At 35.5% G+C, this 23,141-nt stretch overlaps 1 protein-coding gene across 3 annotated transcripts in view; it reads right to left on the minus strand.

Annotated features, from left to right (window-relative positions):
- Positions 1-23,141, minus strand: part of NUDCD1 (NudC domain containing 1) — an 88,722-nt gene that overhangs the window by 64,759 nt on the left and 822 nt on the right. For 2 of the 3 annotated variants that reach the window (XM_072774251.1, XM_072774254.1), the window contains exon 2: positions 11,341-11,495. In XM_072774251.1, coding sequence (XP_072630352.1) covers positions 11,341-11,495 — 155 coding nt within the window. Of the gene's footprint in view, positions 1-11,340; positions 11,496-23,095; positions 23,114-23,141 lie in introns of those variants that run through there. The other variant, XM_072774252.1, reaches the window with a different exon arrangement.

Genomic DNA, 23,141 nt, shown 5'->3' on the forward strand with positions numbered 1-23,141 from the left:
ATTCAGTTTAGTTTTCTTTGAAATGGCACCTTTCCTTCTTTTTGTATTCATTTTTTTACTGATTTACTTAATACTGATTAAATAATGAAAATACAATGACAAGCACAGCTAAAATAAAGTTTTTAGAATGACCAAATATGAGTATTAGTAATGTAAAACTCAACTAGCAGAAATAGAATTGTTATCAACACAGTACCAAGTAACCTACAAGCAGTAAACATTAAGTTTACTGTGGTATCCTGTCAGTATATTATATAAAGGGAATAGAGATTATCAGTTACTTCAGTGTTCAGTTAAATGGAGATCAATTAAGAGATATTCTATTGAAGGCTGATGCCTATGTAGGCATTTAGAACACAATGTGGCGTTTCCAATTACTGAGAAATAAATGAAGCATGCAAAAAATGCTATTGGGATACCAGAGATCTGGAAAAAAATTGTTCTTTCCCTTACAGCATACACAAAAGTATTCCACATTCCAGACAGATTAATAATCTAAATGTTTTAAAGAAAAAGTAAGATAACTTTGTTAGAAGATTAATCACATTTAACTCAGGGTGAAGAAAGTCTTCCTGTAAAAAATAAAAAACATGTAGGACACAGGGAGAAAAATATTTGCCACAAAAATAACACAAGACTAGCATCTACAGCATATAAGGAGTCTTAGCAACTCAACAAGAAATACATGACTATCCAAAATATTCAAATGGGCAGTAGGGGAGACTGAAGGTTAAGAGGAAACTTTCCATTTTTGCTTCAAATACATTGTTTGACTTTTTTTTTTAACTGAGCAACTTAGGTGTAATATACATAATTTAAAAAAATATTAATAGGATAAAATAAAATGAGACTTCTTCCTCAAAACAACTATTTTAAAGTAAAGAATTCTAGTGGTCTCTACCACTATATGCCCTTTACTACAACTAATCTAGTGAACACTGCTAGGACAAATGCAGGGCTTAATTTGTTGAATCACTATTCTTCATTTCATATACAATTACTAAGGTGTTTTAAGCTATTTTCTTTTAAATACAAGGTTACACATAACTGAGATTGCTGGAAGGATTTCGATATCAATAGGATCAATAGGATGATTAAGATATTCATGTATATAAATGTAAAGCTAAAAATTAAATTAAAACACAAAACACACCAGTGTCTCTTACGTAAGTTAAATGATAGTTTTAAGTGAAAGCAATCTGGATGTTCCTAATTTTTGAAATCGAATTCTCAGAGGGTACATTTAATTTTAAATGGACTGTATGCAGTAAAATATTTTCTTCTGTAAATTTTAAATTAAGAGTATTAGATTATTTCTGAATAACCTCCACTGAAAGTTTTACAAAGTGTCCTCATAATAATGCTTTATGATACTGGATCTGTGTCTTTGTCCCACCTAATCATTTTCTTCCAGACCAAAAAAAAAAAAAAAAAAAAAAGGTGAATGTAGCTATGTTCAAAGCTGTTGAAAATAATTCTGGAGTAACATTTCAGGGCTGAATTACAGAACAATTAAAATTTCAATGATGAATGGTACATTTACTGAATAACTACAATGTACAAGTATCCTATTAAATAAGTGCTTTGACTTTTTTCCCATCTCACTTAACTATTACAAACTCCTATGAAGTTGAAATCATTATGTACACTTTGAGGGATAAAGAACTCTGTCAAAAAGATTAAATCATTTGCCCAGAACTCCACTGCTAAGAAAATGGGAGGGCTAAGATTCAAATCCTGACTGACCCCACTCCAAAAGTTGATGGTCTCTCCTATACTCCACATTTTCTTGAGAAGAAAACACTACCCAAGTTTTTCTAAACAAATGATACCCCAGATCTCATTGCAATTTCTAGAATACTCCCCTCTGCCTGCAAAAACACCCCCACAACAACAATACTCTGAATGCAACTACCTGAATATTCAGTTTTTCTTCAGACTAACACCTTATCTAGAATTTTTTTTTTAATTTTTATTTATTTATGATAGTCACAGAGAGAGAAAGAGAGAGAGGCAGAGACATAGGCAGAGGGAGAAGCAGGCTCCATGCACTGGAAGCCTGATGTGGGACTCGATCCCGGGTCTCCAGGATTGCGCCCTGGGCCAAAGGCAGGCGCCAAACCGCTGCGCCACCCAGGGATCCCTAGAATTTTTTAATTAAATTCCTGGGTCAACAAAATGTAATAAAAAATTAAAATGTCAATATATCAAACGACACAGTAAATAATATATGAACTGTATTTATGAAAAATATCTCTAAACCAGAGTTTGAAGACCTCTTATCACAGTTATAAGACAAGGTTTGAACTGACAAGGCATTTTTCTACTACATATGTTTATAAAAAGCACTACTCACTACTCAAGTTTAAAGAAAATAGTCAAGAAAAAATAGGTAAGGATGCCATTTACTAGTATTATTACATGTTGACATTTAAAATTTTGTCCTTTTGGGATCCCTGGGTGGCGCAGCGGTTTGGCGCCTGCCTTTGGCCCAGGGCGCGATCCTGGAGACCCGGGATCGAATCTCACATCGGGCTCCTGGTGCATGGAGCCTGCTTCTCCCTCTGCCTGTGTCTCTGCCTCGCTCTCTCTCTCTCTCTCTCTCTCTCTCCCTCTCTGTGACTATCATAAATAAATAAAAATTAAAAAAAAAAAAGAAAATAAGGTGAGATTCAGGTCTAGAAATGCTAGTATGGAGATACTGGCCTGCAACTGAGGTAGACTAACAGTTATAGTGTGTCACTCACTTCAAGACACAGCTTCACAAAGGGCTTAAAATGGAATCCAGTAACTCTCTCCTGATCTTTAAGTGCAATTTAAAGAGGCACTATGAGACAACATACTACTTTAGGAGAAACCAGTTTTTCAGGGTAAATGGAAACATAAGTTATAACAGAGTTAATTCCCTAAATATTAAGAAACAAAACATTACTTTAAAAGAAACCATAATACTCTAATAAAATGACAACATAATAATTATATTTTAAAAATATAACGTTTTTCTTTTGCTTTCCTAAGGCTTTTTCTAGTTCCTAAAAGCACTTCCTGGACCCAACTGACATTTCTCTAAAATTGAGGATTAATTTTTTTTTTTTTTTTTTTAAATTGAGGATTATAAACTAACTTGTAAGGCCTCTCTATAAACCTTGTGTGTTGAACTGCTGCCATCTGCTGGCTTCTGACAAAATCTCAAGGTCAGACAATGTGATTTCCTTCCTTGGTCCCAAATAACTTTCTCTCTGACCATAATAGTGGTTAGCACAGATTTAACAAGGTGAGGTATCTGTAAACCAGCCACAGCAAAAGAACCTGAGACTTGTGCATGTGTGCCTTTGACTCAATGAAGAAAAGAAAAAGAAAGAAAGAAAGAAAGAAAGAAAGAAAGAAAGAAAGAAAGAAAGAAAGAAAGAAAGAAAGAAAGAGAAAGAAAGAAAAAAATAAGACAATAAAATGGGTATTAGAACAACTTCTGTGCTTAAGAAAAAAGCCAATGTGTAACCAATGGCCAACTCTCTCCACCTGCCCCCAACACAGAAGTTCAAAATACAAGCCAGTTTCCTTTTTGCTAATTAGAAAAATATTAAGAAATAAGTGTGGTATTTTTCTACACCACAAATACAGAGTTTCTCAAAACTTGGTCATTAGACCACAAGCAAAATCATCTGAGGTCCTTAATAAAAATACAGATTCCCTGACCATGACCAACCTGACATACTGAATCTGAATCTTTAAGAACTATAGCCTGAAATTAGCTTTTGTTTTTATCATTTACTTCAAGTGATTTTGATGACTAATACAGTTTGAAAAACAAAGACAAAAGCTAAATTTATTTATTTATTTATTTATTTATTTATTTATTTATTTATTTATGATAGACACACACACACACACACACACACACACACACACACACAAAGGCAGAGACACAGGAGGAAGGAGAAGCAGGCTCCATGCCGGGAGCCCGACGCGGGACTTGATCCCGGGACTCCAGGATTGGGCCCTGGGCCAAAGGCAGGTGCTAAACTGCTGAGCCACCCAGGGATCCCCAACAAAAGCTAAATTAAGCAGAAAACAAACTAAAATACCTCAGATGTGGTTCTTTAAAAATAAAATAATAAAAATACCCTTCTAAAGTTTGATTAAGGAAAAAATATTGAGGAAAAAGAGAGAGAAGATAATCTCAGGCAAATTTACAGGAATAAATGTAAAAGCCTAAGAAATTAACAATTTTTCTTAGCAAAAAAATAATTATAAAATTACCAAAAAAACAGAGTTTGACTAAAACAATTACAAATAAAATAAATTGGACAGGTAACTAGAAGACTGCAACTGAAAAGAACAAAAGGATATAAAATAGGTCCAAAGAGCATCTTTATTTAACATACAAGAAACAAATCATCCCAGTCTTAAACTGTTCCAGTTCCAGAAAGCTCTCTAATTCCTTTCCTTAAAGCATGCAAAACTTTAATGAAAATCTGACAGATATCACCAAAAACAAAATTAAAAAACAATATTAATTTGTGAAAATAAATACAAATATACGATACACATAACATATAAAATATGTGTTAATCAACTTTATGCTATCAGTAAGGCTCTGGTCAACAGTAAGCTATTAAGTTGTACTTTTCTACTGCAAATTTTCTACTGTGCAATGGGGGGAGGGGCTTAGCACTCAGATTCCCAGTATTGTTCAAGGGTCAATTGTCATTCATATTCTGTTGTGAATTAATAAGCTAGAAGAGACTTTATTTTGTATGCTGCAGTATTCCCAGTGCCTATGACAATGTGTAACATATAGTTAGGTATTCAGTACATATTTTGAAGGTTGAATGAATAGTATGAATTAGACTATGTGACTAAGTTAGGCTCTCTAAGTCAATATTCTTAGAGAATTTCCAGATTTTAGATTTGTCTTCCTAACAAGCAAAACATAACAGAATCTAAAAAACATAAGCCCTTAAATTTAAAAGACACAATAAAATGCAAATTATGCATATATAGCATATGGACATGTATAATCATGTATAGAGAATACACTGCACATGTATGCATAAAGGTCATTTGACTCATAGGTACACACTATCCAAGTAGATAGGAGTGTACGTGTATACTGCATCCTTAATGAGCCCAAAGGTAAAGAGAGACTAAACTAAATAAGGAACTATAACTAGTTATTCTAAGATGTCCATAAAAGCCTGAGTATAGGTCAGAAATAGGGATCAAAAACATTAATCTTTACCCTGATTCCATTCAAATAAGCTATCTTAATAAAATTACAGTATTTGATTTCCTGTGAAAACTTTCCAATGGGAGAAGAAAACTATATTCAGTCCATACTGATTATAGTATTTCAAATGCTATCATTACACTTTCATTACACATTTCCAATCAATCTTGTGATTTAAATTGGTATTAATATACCAAATCATGATTACCAACAAGTGAACTGATAAAACCAACCTTCTGGCCCAAAACTGTGACCCTATCCACACCCCTCTCCCAAGCCAAGCACTGCACTAAAATAAAAGAATCAATCTTTCTTTTTAACATTTCTCTTTGCGGGGATCCCTGGGTGGCTCAGCTGTTTAGCGCCTGCCTTTGGCCCAGGGTGCGATCCTGGAGTCCCGGGATCGAGTCCCGCGTTGGGCTCCCGGCATGGAGCCTGCTTCTCCCTCCTCCTGTGTCTCTGCCTGTCCCTCTCTCTCTCTCTCTCTCTCTCTCTCTCTCTGTCTATCATAAATAAATAAATAAATCTTAAAAAAAAAAAACATCTCTCTTTGCTTTACACAGAATAATATTACTGTTCCTCTGCCCTTCAAAACCTGGCCTCTGCCCACCTTGCCATCATCCTCACCAACCATAGACTACATACTACTGGTCTTTCCATACATACTCTGTGTTTCAGCAAATCAATCTAGAGTACCTGTAATGCACACACATGCCTGTGGAAGTTTGCTGAATACACCTCCTAAGTGATGTGCAGCACAACTGCATCAATCTGCATAGCAACTAGTTGATCCTTCAAAATTCTACTCCGGTAACATGTTCTCTGAAAGTTCTCTGAACACTTCATCTTTCAACATTTATCATTTCCTCCTCCACACTATGTCTGAATCTTATCCCTACTTCCACTGTTACATGTTATCATGTGTTTATTTGTTTATGTGGCTACTAAGCACATAATGGCATTCAATAAATGTTTGTGGAAGAAAAATAAATATTTATCATTCAGTAAATAATCTCAACAAACCAAAGACTCATGCCTGAACCTGAACAAGAAATACAAGGAAGATTCTACAAAGAATGCAAAGCCAGGGCACCTGGGTAGCTCAGTTGGTTAAGCGGCTAGCTCTTGATTTCTGCTCAGAGCATGATCTCAGGGTTCTGGGATCAAGCTCTAGGTAGGGCTCTGTGCTCAGCAGGAAGTTGGCTTGAAGAGTCTCACTCTTCCTCTGCCCCCCTCCCATGCGCATGCACGCTCACTCTTTCTCTCTCTCTCTCTTTTTTTTTTTAATATTTTATTTATTATGAGAGACACAGAGAGAGAGGCAGAGACACAGGCAGAGGGAGAAGCAGGCTCCATGCAGGGAGCCCGATGTGGGACTCGATCCCGGGACCTCAGGATCACGACCTGAGCTGAAGGCAGACGCTCAACCACTGAGCCACCCAGGCATCCTGCTCACTCTTTCTCAAATAAATGAATCAGTGAATGAATGCAAAGTCAATTCCAAAGGATAAGAACAAACTTCAAACAGGTGTTATTATTTCAACAATTATGCTGACCGAGCCTCCTGCTGGGCGGCAGGATTATAGAAATATAAGAAAAACCCAGGGCCTAGATCAAGGGTTGGCAAACTACAGTCAATAAGCTAAATCCAAGTAATGTTATTTTTATAAAGTTTTACTGGAATGCCGTCACACTCATTCATTTACATATTGTCTAATGCTGTTTTCACACTACTAAAGTAAAACTGAGCAGTTGTGACATAAGACTGTCTAGCCTACAAACACTAAAATATTAATTATCTGGCCCTATGCAGAAAAGGTCTACCAGCCCCTGGCCTAGAAGGAATTCAAAGTCCACACAGATCTGAGAGCCAATGGTTTGAATATTCCAGGAGGAACAAAGGGAGGATGTCAAGGAAAGCTTACTAGATGAGATGCTTTGCTGAGACTTAAGTAAACATTGGGAGGCAACCTGACACAGAACTAAGAAAGAACGTACCAAGTAGAGTTAATCACATGGGAAACTGGCTGAGGGTAACAGGATACAGGGCATCTCTTGGGAACTGTAAGACTTTGGTATTGCTGGGGTATGGGGTACAAAATGGTAAAACAAAGATTGGAGATAAGGGCACCATAAACTGCATATACCAAGATGAAGAGTTTGTATTTTTAAAATATACATCACAGGGTGCCTGGGTGGCTCAGTGTGTAGGCGTCCAACTCTTGGTTACAGCTCAGGTCATGGTCTCAGGGTCGTGAGATTGAGCCCCATGTCTGCCTCTGCACTCAGTGTAGAATCTGCTTGAGATTCTCTCTCTCTCTGCTCCTCCCCTGCTTGTGCTCACATGTGCATGCTCTCCTTCAAATAAATAAATAAAATCTTTAAAATATATGTATATACACACACACTTTGGGCTTACACTTCCAAAAAAAAAAAAAAAAAAAAAAAAAAAAAACCAGACACACAGAAAAAACAAACCACCTCTGGAAGGACATATAGGAAACTAATAAAAAGAATTACAAGGGATGCCTGCGGTGGCTCAGGGTATGATCCTGGCATTCTGGGATGGAGTCTCACATCAGGATGCCCATGGGGAGAGCCTGCTTTTCCCTCTGCCTAGGTCTCTACCTCTCTGTGTCTCTCATGAATAGATAATTAAATAATCTTAAAAAAATTACAAGAAAACACAAATAAATGGGAAGATATTTCATTCTCATGGATTGGAAGGACCAATATTATTAAAATGTTCATATTACCCAAAGCAATCCTCAGATTCAATGCAATCCCTATCAAAATTCCAATGGCATTTTTCAGAAAAATACAACAATCCTTGAATTTGCACAGAACCACAAAAGACTCCAAAAAGCTAAAGCAAGGACACCTGGGTGGCTCAGTGGTTGGGCGTCTGCCTTTGGCTCAGGTTGTGATCTCCAGGCCCCGAGATCAAGTTCCGCATCAGGCTCCCTACAGGGAGCCTGCTTCTCCTTCTGCCTATGTCTCAGCATGTCTCATAAATAAATATATAAAGTTTATTTATTTTTGCTTTAAAAACAAAAGTCAAACAAAACCAAAAAGCTAAAGCAATCTTGAGAAAGAAGAAGAAAGCTGGAGGCATCATGTTCCCTGATTTCAAACTACTTTACCAAACTATGTTTATCAAAACAGTATGGAATTCAATACCAATGGAACAGAATAGAATCCAGAAATAAAATCACACATATATGATCAATTAATGTACAACAAAGGAGCCAAGAATATACAATAGGGAAAGGACAGTCTCTTCAATAAATGGTGCTGGGAATATATTGGCAAATCAAACTTCAATAAAACAAAACAAAACAAACTAGTGCTGGGAAAACCAGACAGCCACATGCAAAAGAATGAAACTGGACCACTATCTTATACCATACACAAAAATAAACTCAAAATAGGTTACAGACTTAAATGTAAGACCTGAAGCCATAAAACTCCCAAAAGAAAATATAGGTGGTAAACTCCTTGACGTTGGTCTTAACGATAATTTTTTGAATCTGATACAAAAGAAAAGGCAATAAAAACAAAAATAAACAAATAGAACTACATCAAACTAAAAAAGCTTCTGCAGAGCAGAAGAAATGATCAACAAAATGAAAAGTCAACCTAGGAAATGAGAGAAAATATTTGCAAATCATATACCTAATAAGACATCCAAAATATAAAAAGAACTTATACAATTAGCAACTGCACCAAAGACCCCCACAAATTACCTGATTAAAAAATGGGCAGAGGAACTGAACAGACATTTTTTTCAAAGAGGATAACATAGATGGCCGACAGGTACATGAAAAGATGCTCAATATCACTACTCCAGGAAAATGCAAATCAAAATCACAATGAGATTATCACCTCACACCTGACAGAACGTCTATTATCAAAAAGACAAGAAGTAAGAAGTGTTGGAGAGGATGTAGAGAAAAGGAAATCCTCGTGCACTGTAGGTAGGAACATAAACTGGTGAAGCCACTGTGGAAAACAGTATAGAGGTTCCTCAAGAAATTTAAAATACAATTACTATATGACCCAGTGATTCCTCTTCTGGCTATTTATCTGAAGAAAATAAAAACACTAACTTGAAAAGATATATGTACCCCTATGTTAACTGCAGCATTATTTACAATAGCCAAAATATTTACAAAAAAACAAACAAAAAAACACCTAAGTCTCCATCAATAGATGAAGGGATAAAGAAAACGTGTTATATACACAATGCAGTATTTCATTTAGCCATAAAAAGGAATGAAATCCTGCAATTTTTTTTGTTTTGTTTTTTACAGGTTTTATTTATTCATGAGAGAGAGAGAGAGAGAGAGAGAGAGAGAGAGAGATGCAGAGACACAGGCAGAGGGAGAAGCAGGCTCCATGCAGGGAGCCTGACATGGGACTCGATCCAGGGTTTCCAGGATCACGCCCTGGACTGAAGGCGGTGCTAAACCGCTGAGCCACCCAGGCTGCCAAATCCTGCCATTTGCAACAACATGGATACACCTTGAGGGCACTGTGCTAACATGAAATGAGTCAGAGAAAGAAAAATATGGTATGATCTCACTTAGTATGTGGAATCTTAAAAAAAAAAAAAAAATCAGATGATTCTGTAGATGCAATCCAGAACCATACTAGAAGGAGCAGGGAATAGTTAGGAAGCTATTATTATACTACTGACTGTTTAAAGCAAATACACTAGCAATCTGTTGTGGAGTTTACAACATATGAAGTAAAATATAGGACAAAAATAGCTTGAAGAGTATAAGAGAAGTAAAAGAATATATGTTATTATAAAGTTTTTATAGTAAAATAATATTAATTAGAGGCAAACTATAAGTTAAGAATAAATACTATAAACTGTACATTAATCATTAAAAAATAACAATACAAACAGGTTTAGATAAAAGCCAAAAGAGAAAATTAAATGGAACTTTAAGAAAATTTGCTTAATACAAAAATAGGTAGGAACAGAGAAAGACACAAAGAACATGGGACAAACTGAAAAGAAAGCAAAATGGTAACATAAACCCAACCATATCAGTAATTACATTAAACATAAATGTACTAAACCCTTCAATTAAAGGACAGATTGTCATACAAGACCCAACTATATGCTGTTTACAAGAGACACACTTTAAAAATAACGACACTGTCATGTCAGGATAGCTGAGTGGTCTAAGACGTTAGATTAAAAACAACACTGATAAACTGAAAGAAAAAGGATAGAAAAAAATGAATATCACTAATAAAAAAAAAAAGCCAGTACAACTATATTTATGTAAGATTTCAAGACGAAAATCATTCCCAGAGATAAAGAGGGGCATTTCATAATGCTAAAAGGACAAATCCATAGCAGACAAAATGTTTGTGCCACAAATAACACAATTAAAAATATAAAAAGAGGGACGCCTTTGTGGCTCAGTGGTTGAGCATTTGCCTTCAGCTTAGGGCATGATCCTGGGCTCCTGAGTCCCACGTTGGGCTCCCTGTGGGGAGTATGTCTCTCCCTCTGCCTATGTCTCTGCCTTTCTGTGTGTCTCTCATGAATAAACCAAAAAAAAAAATCTTAAAAACACACACATATATATATATATATATATATATATATATATATAAAGAATTAAAAGGAAAAAATCCACTGTCATAGTGAGGGGTAATATTTCACATTAGAAAAAAACAGACATGAACAGTTAACATCAATATTGATCTATAAAACCCATATATATAATGATGATATAATGATGGGCAAAGAGCACAGAATCTACCCTCTTGGTACTCATGATTCAGTGAGGAAATGGACATTAGTCAAATAATCACATAATATATAATGAAACTGTAATAAATGTTGGAAAGAAAAATTACTGGGTAGTTGTTCATTGGTGGGAGTTGAGGGAAATACTTAAATGTAACAGGAACAAAGGGAAAAATTAAAACTGAATTAAACAGAATGTACCCTTACATAGATTAATAATAGGAAGGATTCCATATATTAAAGATTTGTGTACCTCAATTCTCTGGATATCAGATTAAGAATGAAAATTAAGAATCAAACTTTTGGAAAATCCTAATATTACAGATATTTTTCTTACCAGCATCACTGTTAAATTCATAACTCTTCCAAGGTTATCAATGTAGTAGACACTGTCTTGATACCATGAATCACAGTGTAGGTAATTATACATTCCAAAAGCATGCATGTGTTCCAGTGTATATTGATCATCTCGAAGTTTTACTTCTGCCACAGCTGAAATATAAGAAAAATAAAAATAAACATCACAGAGTTCGTCTCAGATTACTTCTTTCCACAGAATGCTTACAAGGTGAAGAAATCACATAATGCTAATCACAAAGCCCTTCCAGACATAGTCACCATATTATTCATTCTAAAACAATTTCTAGGCACTGTGTATAGAGGATAAACGATGAATAAAACTGAATGATCCCTGACAATGGCCATTAAAGACAGGGATTTTCATGCCATTATCTTCTTTTCTTTTAGGTACTTCTTCCTTGTAATTACGAATAAAAAGAACAGGGAAACTCTAAAATTGAAGATATCCTGTCTTTTGGGTAAATATTAAGTATTTTATAGAGAATTTTTATAGTTTTTAAGATGCTTTTACCTCTATTATAGCTCATTCATTTTTTTTACAACACATTAAGAAATAAAGAGAATGTTTTTATTATTTCATTACAATTATGGAAATAACTGTAAGCACAAATGGTGATTTCTCCAATGTCTTATCACATCTTTCCCAAGGGTACAGAACAAAATATTCTACCTGGAATAGAAACAAGGTTTCCTAGTTAAAGAACAGTGTTTTCCACTAGGATATTAGCAATTTCCATAATTTTATTTTACTTTTATCCGCCTTTATTGTGATATAATTGGCATATAACATTGTACAAGTTTAAGGTGTACAAGATAATGACTTGATATATGAACATACTGTGAAATGATTACCATAGTAAGTTAATGAACACATCACCTCATAGTTATTTTTTTCTTACGATAAGAACTTTTAAGAGCTACTGTCGAGACGCCTAGGTGGCTCAGTGGTTGAGCATCTGCCTTTAGCTAAGGGTGTGATCCCAGGGTCCCTCTGCCTCTGTCTCTACCTGTGTTCCTCAGAATAAAGAAATAAAATCTTAAAAAAATAAAATAAAAAAAAAAAGATCTACTCTCTTAGCTACTTTCATAAATTTAACCTATTAAATGTCTATTAAATGATCTATTTAATCTATTAAATGATCTCTGCTTCCCATTCTTTCTTCCCCACACATCCAGATAGGAACCTTATAGTTCAGGGTTGTCCATAGCTTAGAATTTATTTCCTCTCTGACAGGAAAAGCATAAGTAAATTATGCTGGGCTAACACCTTACCTTAATATAAAACTCAATTTACTGTAAATAAAAGAAATTTTAAAAACCCTCAACCTACTATATTCTAATTTCAAGTATTTTTTTTCCATAATGTTCCTCTGTTCCAACTTCTATTACCTGTTTTATATTCATTCAGTGATTTATTCAGCAATATTTCAATAGGCACCAATGATATACTGAGCAAAGAGCACAGACTCTACCCTCTTGGTACTCATGATGCAGTGAGAAAATGGACATTAGTCAAATATAATCACATAATATATAATGAAACTGTAATAAAGGTTGGAAAGAAAAATTACTGGGTACCATGTAATGAAACAGCACTGGGTACTCATCTATGGAGTGGGGGAATTGATAAAAGTTTCAGAAATATGAGCCCAGCTAGAAAGCATAAAACAGAGTTACCTTATGAAGAAATATACCTACACACACACACACACACACACACACACACACAGAACGAAAAGCAGGCAAAGTAGGAGGAAAAACTGGTGTTTGAAGAACCAAAAGAAGGCCAAACTGTCTGAAATACAAAGCACCATGAAGATCTGTACAAGAAAAGGCTACAGATAAACAAAGCTAGAAAACTGGGCAGGAGTTGGATCCTGAAAGGCCTCATCTTTATCAATAAACAATGTAATTCATTTAAGTTTTTTAAGCAGGAGAGTAAAGTTCAGATTTGAATTTATAAAAGATTACTTGTAACTACAACACGTAAAACAGACTGAAGCAAAGCAAGGTAAAATCCAGTGTAAATATTAATAAAAGGAAATTCACTAAAAATACAGTGGAGAGGCTAGGAGGCTGAACCCTAGCACTCAACATCAATTATAGGAAGAACTGTTAATTACAGACCCCAACAGAAGAATATTCAATAGGAAAGAATCATCAATTACAGGCTGCCACAGGGAAAAGATGTACATTGCATTTCCTACAAGAAATGGGACTACACTGCAATTTAGCTAGGGAGAATTCAACATTACCCTGTACTCTTGCTTTTCTCCAGTGAACTTTCATTCTAAACAACCCCTCCCAACTTCTTCCATCTTCACCATAAAATAACATCCCTCTCCTTTCTTTGCTGGGCTTGCTGATGGTTTTACTGCAGCTTGCAGGTCCCGAATTCCAATTCTCTAATATTCCAAACAAATCCATTTTGTTGATAAAATAACTTGGCCAATTTTATTTTTAAGGTTAATACCAGGAAGATCCATTAGGAGGTTATTGCAGTCATCTTGGTAAAGGATGCCTGACTGAAGTTTGGAGGCATCTCAGGGGTAAAATCGTAATTTTATTATGGATCTGATGAAGGCTGAAGAAACTGCTACTTATAATTCAAGGAAGTATTTATTTTATAAGGAACACTTAGAAATACATATTCCACTGATTAGGAGAGAAGCAACATCAATTCTTGGTTTTCTAGCACCACGGTGTGGATGAAATTCAATACTGCAAGAAATGTGCATGGTAACATAATAGCCCAAAGTACTAATAGTAGAGAATGATTCAACAAATACATTTTCTTCATATTTGTGCCAAAGACCCTGGGCAATCACAAACAAGCCAGAGGCGTCTTATCCCTCTGCCTTATTACAAATTCTCATCTGTGAACCTATGGTTCTGGAAAACCATTGTTAGGTGACTGTGATATAGTCTAAGTCTTTTGTTGTTGCGTTCCAACAAGATAATCTACTAAATTATTAGGACACAGAAATGAACATAGGGCATATTACACACTTAATATTTTGTAAAAGCTTGTTAGTGCATAGAAAAAGCTGCATCTCTGGCCTCAAATGAGAAAGTTAAAGTTTTCATTGGATTTTTCATGTCAACCATCTTCAGTTTATAAAAGGAGAGGCAGAACCGAAAGGAAAAAGCAGTGTCCATAATGTAATGAACTTAACCACTGGCGGAGCTCTGTTGTAGAGCCTCCTAAGAAAGGAGGCAGAGCGCAGGGAGTCTCAAATCTCTGCTGGGATCTTGGAGATGGTGGAAGAAGAGAAATCTCTTTAACAGAAGACTAAGGGACACCTGGGTGGCTCAGCAATTGAGCACCTGCCTTTGGCTCAGGGCATGATCCTGGGGTCCCAGGACCAAGTCCCACATCAGGCTCCCTGCATGGAGGCTGCTTCTCCCTCTGCCTATGTCTCTGCCTCTCTCTGTGTGTCTCTCATGAATAAATAAATAAAATCTTTTAATAAAAAAAAAAAGGCAACAAGGCCATAGTACTAAATATTTTACTATTTAATATTATCTTGCAATGGAAATAAAAGAGCTTTGCTGGAAAATCTTTTTCTTTTAGTCTTTTAAAAAGAACTTAGGGTCCAACAACAAGAAGAAGGTCTTCCTTAATCTTTACCTAAATTTCTTATAAAACATATATGAAACCTCAAAAACTTATAGTTTCTCATGTGCAAATTATTTATTGAAGGTCTACTACATGTACCGTGCTTGGCATTGAGCATACATATAAATATATAGTAAACACAAAACAGAGATGATCCTTGTAATGGTATTAACAATGGTTACAATTACTGCTTCTTGTCCCTTCAAAATATATTGTTATGTAGAACAATATGAAATTGCCAATATTCAACACTTTTGACACCAATTAAATATGATTCATTCTAATACCTATAGCAAAGTACAATAGTTTTAAAAAAGTGGAGGTAGAGGTAAAGAACATTAAAATGTTAACTTACAAAGGCCACTTCTTAGACCATTTCTTTTCGCCTAGTTCCTGAGCTTGCTATTTGCATATGAAGACATAAAATAAGAGTTCAGTAGCCCGCCAACCCCCTTATCTGCAACCAGATAGTACTAAGTCCTATATATACTGTTTTTACCTATACATACCTACCAATAATAAAGTCTAATTTATAAATTAGGCCTACTTAGAAATTAACAATAACTAATAATAAAATAGAACAATTATAGCAATATACTGTCATAAAAGTTACATGAAGGTGGTCTCTCTCAAATATTTTATTGACTCACCTTTCTTCTGGTGATGGGAGATGATAAAATGCCTACGTGATGACAAGAAGTGAGGGGAATGACATAGGTATTGTGATGTAGTGTTAGGCTACTACTTATCTTTTGACAATACATCAGGAGGAGGATCATCTGCTTCTGCACCACAGCTGACATGGGTAACTCAAACTGCAGATAGCAAAACTAAAACTGTGGATAGGGTATAACTACTGTACAAGTCTGTGTTACGAGTTTTGTAACAAGATTTACAGAACAAAAGAACTGAATTTGGAGCACTACTCCCACTAACCTATTTTATATAATGTTTCTGCACAAATTAACATGGTCATCTACCTCTCTACCCCATATTTTCTACCCTAAGTGCAGATAGAAATTTTACAGTTAACTCTACACAAATCCAATAATTACATAGCTCTTTTCACCCTTTACCCTGACTATAGCCCAACTCTTCACCAGCTTTTAATCTCCTTCCTCTGAAGAAAATAGCCCAAAGAGACCACACAGATTAGAAAAAGGATGAGCTCTAGAGTCAGCTTGGTAGAGACCACACAGATTAGAAAAAGGATGAGCTCTAGAGTCAGCTTGGTCACTGTCAAGTAGTTTTATTAAGTTACTAGCCTTTCTATCCCATCTCCTCATCTTCAATGAAAATTAGTAATACTTGTCCTAAAAAATTATTGACAAGCTTAATCTTAAAACATGTAAAGTACTTGCTATATAACACACAGAAGAAAATCAACTGTTGATTTTCTTGTTTCTCTTCTCCTGTCCAAGGTTAATTCTCACACAGTTGTTTACTATTCCATTCTCTTCTACCTCTTCTAGAATAAGAGGAAAGTGTTGGGCATTCACACAAGGCTGGAAACCATGACTGTTCCAACAGATAGAATGAAGAAAATACCTAAATTCATGAGATAATGGGTAGAGTACACAGAAAACTTTTGTTGCATTAGTGGGGAATATTAGCCCTAGACTGAGCACTGCTCCAGACCAGCCTACCGAATCATAAAACACTAAATGAATAATCTGTTTCCAGTAACTCAATTGCATCCCAGAATAAAGTTGAATATTTATAAGAACACAAATCTATCTTCCAGCCAACGTAAAATTCAGTTTCTAGCATCCAGTCAAATATTACTGGGCAGGCAAAAAGGAAAAAAACACAAAACTGATGATGAAGAGACCAATCAATCAATAGAAGCTCAACATAACTGACAAAGAAGTTATAATAAGCAGAACAGAACATTTAAAGTTATTAAAGTATATTCCATACATTCAAAACAATAGACATGAAAATACAAAAAAGATGAAAATAATATCCAAGATAAAAAATACACATAATGGGATTAACAACAGATTAGATATTGCAAAAGAAAAGATTAATGAAAGTAAAACCATGAAAATAGAAATTACCCAAAATAAGACACAGGAAAAAAAGAATGTTTGAAAAAACATACAAATCAAGAGCGCTGATGAACTGGGATCAATTTCCGGCAACCTAAAAATGGGCAACCGGATTATTAAAAAAAAATTTTTTTTTAAATAATGTCTGAATACTTTCCAAACTTTAAAACTATTAAGACTCATGAAGAAAACCACAGCAAGGCACAACATAATCGAACTGCTTAAAACCAATATAAAAGAGAAAAAACACATCATGTAAAAATAATAAAGATTGGAAAACACCAGATTTCTCATCAGAAACAATAACAAGAAAAGTAACAGGCAACATCTTTAAAGACCAGTTGACCTTAGAATCACACAAAGGTTAGGAGCACTGACCTGTGGCACATTCAAAAATCCACATATATCTTTTGACTGTCTATAAACTAAACTATTATTAACAACCTACTATTGATCAGAAATTTCACCAATAACACAGTTAACATATATTTCTGTATATTATATACTGTGTTTTTACAATAAAGCTAGAAAAAAGAACATGCTATTAAGATAATCATAAGGAAAATACTTTTACAGTAATGTACTATTTATTGAAAAAAATTCCACATATAAGTGGACCTGAATATTTCAATTCCACATTATTTAAGGGTCAAATGTATTGAAAAAAGAAAACATATCAATATAGAATCCTACACAGGGCATTTAAAAATGTCTCTCTTTTTTAAAGATTTTATTTATTTACTAACAAGAGACACAGAGAGAGGCAGAGACGTAGGCAGAGGGAGAAGCGGACTCCCTGTGGGAAGCCTGATGCAGGACTCGATCCCAGGACCCGGGGATCATGACCTGAGACAAAGACAGACACTTAACCACTGAGCCACCCAGGAGTCCCAAAAGTATCTTTTGAAAACACAAATACAACATAAAGGCCAGAAGAAAGAAACAAGTATTCTATTTTAGGGTGTTATATTACAAGTGGTGTAAAATTATTTGAATGTATTACGTAATAAGTTAAAGATGTATATAACCTTAACCCTAAAGCAACCAGTAAAATAACAAAGAGTGATAAAAATGATTTCATAAGACGGGCTTCCAGCATGGAGCCTGCTTCTCCTCTGCCTCAATTTCTCTCTCCCTCTCTCTCATAAATAAATAAAATCTTAAAAAAATGATTTCATAAGAAAATAATCCAAAAGAAGGTATAAAAAATGGAATGAAAAATTAGGAAAAAAAGGGGAAAATTTCATCTTCCCAAAGACTAGATAGGACAAACAGAATATCCATAGCAAGATGAAAGACCTAAACTAACAAAATCAATAATCACATCAAATGTAAATAGTCTAATTAAAAGGTAGAGATTGTCAAGTTGAATAAAAAAAGACTCAACTATTTCTGCCAATAGTATATACATGTTAAATACTAAAACACAAACAGGTTAAAAGTTAAAAGATGGAAATAAATACGTAAGATTTAGCAAAAGAAAGCTTGAGTGACTATTTTAATATCAGATAAGGTTTCAGAGTAAAGAATATCAACAAGGATAAAGAAGGTTATTCCTTAATAATACGGGTGTCAATTTATTAAAAGGACATGATAAAGTGTTTATGCAACATAACAGAGCTTTAAAACATATGAAGCATGGGCAGCCCGGGTGGCTCAGCGGTTTGGTGCTAGATGGTGATCCCGGAGACCCGGGGTCAGGTCCCGCGTCAGGCTCCCTGCATGGAGCCTGCTTCTCCCTCTGCCTGTGCCTGTGTCTCTGCCTCTCTCTCTCTCCTCTCTGTGTTTCTCATGAATAAATAAATCTTTAAAAAATATAAATAAATAAAATAAGATAAAATAAAATAAAATATATGAAGTAAAAACTGACAATACTGAAAAGAAAAAAAATCCACAATGATAGCCAGAGGTTTCAATATCCCTCTCTCACACAAGCATGAACTAAAAGTAATTATGCTGAGTAAAAGTGAGACAAAAAAGAGTACATACTGTATAATTCCATGTATATAAAACTCTAGAAAATGCAAACTAATTTATAATGACGGAGAGCACAGCAACAGTTGCTTGGGATTAAAGTGGAGGAACAGCGGGCTAGTTACAAAGGGCACTGGAAGTTTTGAGGAAGAAAACAAAGTTTAATATCTTGATTATGGTGAGGACTTCAGGAGTAGTGTGTATATATTTTAAAACTTGCCAACGTGTACACTTAAATACATGCAGTTTATTATCAATTATCCTAATAAGCCTATTTAATATGTGTGATATAAAATCACTTATTAATCACCAGGCATGCTCCAGCCCTTTCAAAGTAAAGCACTTAAATATGGACATTAGAACCATCGCTAACAAAACCAATAATCTTAAAAGAGAAAATAGACATTGAATGCTACAATGTATGATAAAGTCTATGATCAGGTATAATAGGAAAACAGACTACAGATTCTAATTTATACAGATTCTGTAGTATAGATTCTAACTAGATAGCCCAGAAAGGAATCTCTGAATAAGTAGCATGTAAACCAAGATGAATGAATGGAGTATGAGTTAGCTAGGTGAAATGTAAGGGGAAAACATATACAAAGACATTTACAGAATGAAGACTCTAGGAAAAAAATATGTACAGACAGTCCCCAACTTAAAATGGTTCAATTTAGGATTTTTCAACTTTGCAAGGATGTAAAAGTGGAAACTGCACTCTGAATTTTTCCCCAAGCTAGCGATATTACAGTAGGATATTCTGGTGATGCTGGGCCATGGCAGCAAGGTACAACTCCCAGTCAGGCACGTGACTGATCATGAAGGTAAACAGCTCATCCACTTTCCGTACCCATACAACCATTCCGTACCCATACAACCATTCTGGTTTTCACTTTGTATTCAATAAGTTACATGACATTCAACATTCTATTATAAATTAGGCTTTGTGTTAGATGATTTTGCCCAACTGTAGGTTAGTACAAGTGTTCTGAGCACATTTAAGGTAGGCTAGGCTAAGCTATGATGTTATGTAGATTAGATGTATTAAATGCATTTTTCAATTTAAGATGTGTGTTTGTCTGTACATTACTCCATCGTTAAGTCAAGGAAGATCTGTATAAGGTAAATGCCCAGAACTAGAATTGCTGGGTCAAAGAACAATCACAATTTTATAAAAAAAGAGAGTTGTTTGCTTAATTTTTTGGAATACACAGACTGACAGCTATAGTTTATGTAGCAAAGGGAACTTTAGAACAATTTACTAACATTATTTAAAACAAGAGAATAAAAATAGACCAGTACTCCAAGCTTTTTGAAACCAGAGCACATCTTCATCCTCACATCCTAAATGCACAGCTTCACACACCAGTCACTAACATCTTGCTGAATTAATGTAAACTCCTTAGGGAGCATAAAAGAAACCAAGTTGCCAAGAGGAGCTCTTCAATCATACTTCATTATTTCTAGAAAAGAGTTTTTAAAAGAATTAAGCTCTCCATCCTCCTCCTCAAGTAGTAATTCTTAATGCAAGCCCCTCACACGAAGGATTGCAAAAGCCTCCAAACTGGTCTCCCTGGTCCTATTCCTCCAATCTTCCAAATTCAATCTTCACAGAATCTAAAATTAAACCATTCAATCTCTAAATCTCTTTCTTTTCTATACTTAAAACCCTAAATGGGACGTCATCACCTCCAACTGTACATCGCAAACACAGACTCCAAAACCAACAATGGTGAAAAGAGGAGAGACCAAGGACCATTTAGTGAGTAGTTAATAAAGCTAATGCATTTTAGAGGACTATTGTGAGAATTTGCTCTCTGCTTTTTTGATGTTAAAATATCCTTTTGTTTATGAAAGAATGGGTGAGGACATCAGTTTTTAAGAAACATCTCCACTTAGGAACTAGAGTGTATCATGCAAAGTGAAACAAGTCAGTCATAGCAAGACAAATACCACATGATTTCACTCATATGGGGAATTTAAAAAACAAAACATGAACATAGGAGAAGGGGGAAAAAGAGGGAGGCAAACCATAAGAGAATCTTAACTATAAAGAACAAATTGAGGGTTGCTGGAAGAGAGGTGTTCAGAGGATGGGTTATATGGGTGATGGGCACTGATGGCACCTGTGATGTGACCTGGGCATTATAATAAGTAATGAATCACTAAATTCTATTCCTGAAACCAGTATTACGCTATATATGTTAACTAAATAGAATTTCAGTATAAACTTGAAACAAACAAAAAAAAGAAACATCTCCCCTTGGCAAATTAAAAAGTTGGCAAATCTTTGACAGCTGAGCTTTATTTTTTAATCATTATGGCCCAAGAAAATGTCTGGGAAACAGTGACTTACTCCCCAGATGTGTGGATAAAGTCCACAAGACAAACAGTGCCCTCACCTATTTTTCTAAGTGGTCTCTACTTCTCCAGATTTTTTTGCTCCAGTTACACAGGGCTGCATCAGTGTCCTACACACAACTTACTCTTTTCCATTGCTCTTGCTTTCTAAGGAATGGAATGACCTCAATAACAACTCCTTCTCTTCTTCATTCACTCAATTTATTGAGCACCTACAATGCTAAGCACTAGGAATAGAGTAGTGAACAAAAGAAAATATTACTGATATTAGGGAGCTCACAGTCTAGTGGAGGAAACAGGATATCAAATAAATAGAAAATTAAAAACTATGATGATACTGCTTTACAGGGAATGGAAGGAAGGAGAATGGAATGGTGGGAAAGCTAGTCAATAAACTATAGTTCAGGTAAGATATAACTGATTTGGAGAAGGGTAGAGGCAAGAAGTCAAACCTTGAGCTGACTATATTGCTGACAGACTGAACAGAGGGACTAAAAGAAGAAATACTTCATGACTCCAACATAAGCAACTATATATATAGACCTGCTCTAATAGTCCCAATTTTTATGCCTCCCTGAATCTATGCCCTTTGCTATGAGCTTGCTATATACTGACCTTAAAGCTTGCTTATATGACTTGTTTGGAAAAATGGGACAACAGCAAACTTATTCCAGGCAGTAGCTTGAAAAAATGCCTGTGTGCTGCTCCTTTTCTCTTGGATTAAGCCTGGGCTAATGAGAGATCACACGGAGTAGAGCTAAGCAAAAGCATCTGAAATAATTTTATACTAGTCTGTAGCCAGAGAACCTCCAAATTTGTGAGGAAGTATAGCCAAGATGAGGAGAGCCATCAAGCAGATGCATAACTGAACAAAGACACAAGAATGAGTCCAAGCCAACACTAGAAGAAACACCTACCCGACCTGCAGACTTGTGAGCAACAGTAATTGCTTACCGTTTTGAGCCACTGAGTTTTGGGTTGCTTTTTTTAATGCATAAACGAAACACAGTGGTACCATTTGCTGACATGAGGTGGAAGAAAGAAAGGAAGGGATGAAAAACCAAGCTCCTTTTCGCTTAGTCCGGTCAACTCCTACCTATCCTTCAGAACCCAACTTAAGATATCAGCTCCAGGAAGCTTTCCCAGATCCCCAGGCAGGTCTGCAAAGATACGTAAGCACTACCATTACCACTACCATTACCGTCTGTACATAACCCAATCACTGCTTTATCAGTTTTGTAATTATGTTTATATTTTTCTTTCCAAGTAGCCAACTGCACTTTTATGTTACAGACTGTACCTTTTATTTTTTTTTAAAGATTTTATTTAATTATTCATGAGAGCCAGAGAGAGAGAGAGAGAGAGAGAAAGAGAGAGAGGCTGAGACACAGGCAGAGGGAGAAGCAGGCTCCATGCAGGGAGCCGGATGTGGGACTCGATCCCGGGTCTCCAGCATCACGCCCAGAGCCGAAGGCAGCAGGTGCTAAACCGCTGAGCCACCCGGGGATCCCTACAGACTGTATCTTATTCATCTTGATATCAGCTTGTAAACATGAAACAGGCTCTCAATAGATGTTTACAAACTTTATAAACACTTATTTGATAAAATTCTTTAGATCAGCATCTCTCAATGTGTGATCCACTCACAACATGCGTCAACACCAGTAGAGGTGTGTATTAAAAACGCAAATCTGTGGGCTCCTCAACTAAAATGCTTATTATACCTCGTAAAACAATTCACAAGGGTGCATTTGTTTCGGCTAGCCTCGG

This window comes from Canis lupus, chromosome 14, assembly GCF_048164855.1.
Source record: "Canis lupus baileyi chromosome 14, mCanLup2.hap1, whole genome shotgun sequence".
Lineage (NCBI taxonomy): Eukaryota > Metazoa > Chordata > Mammalia > Carnivora > Canidae > Canis > Canis lupus.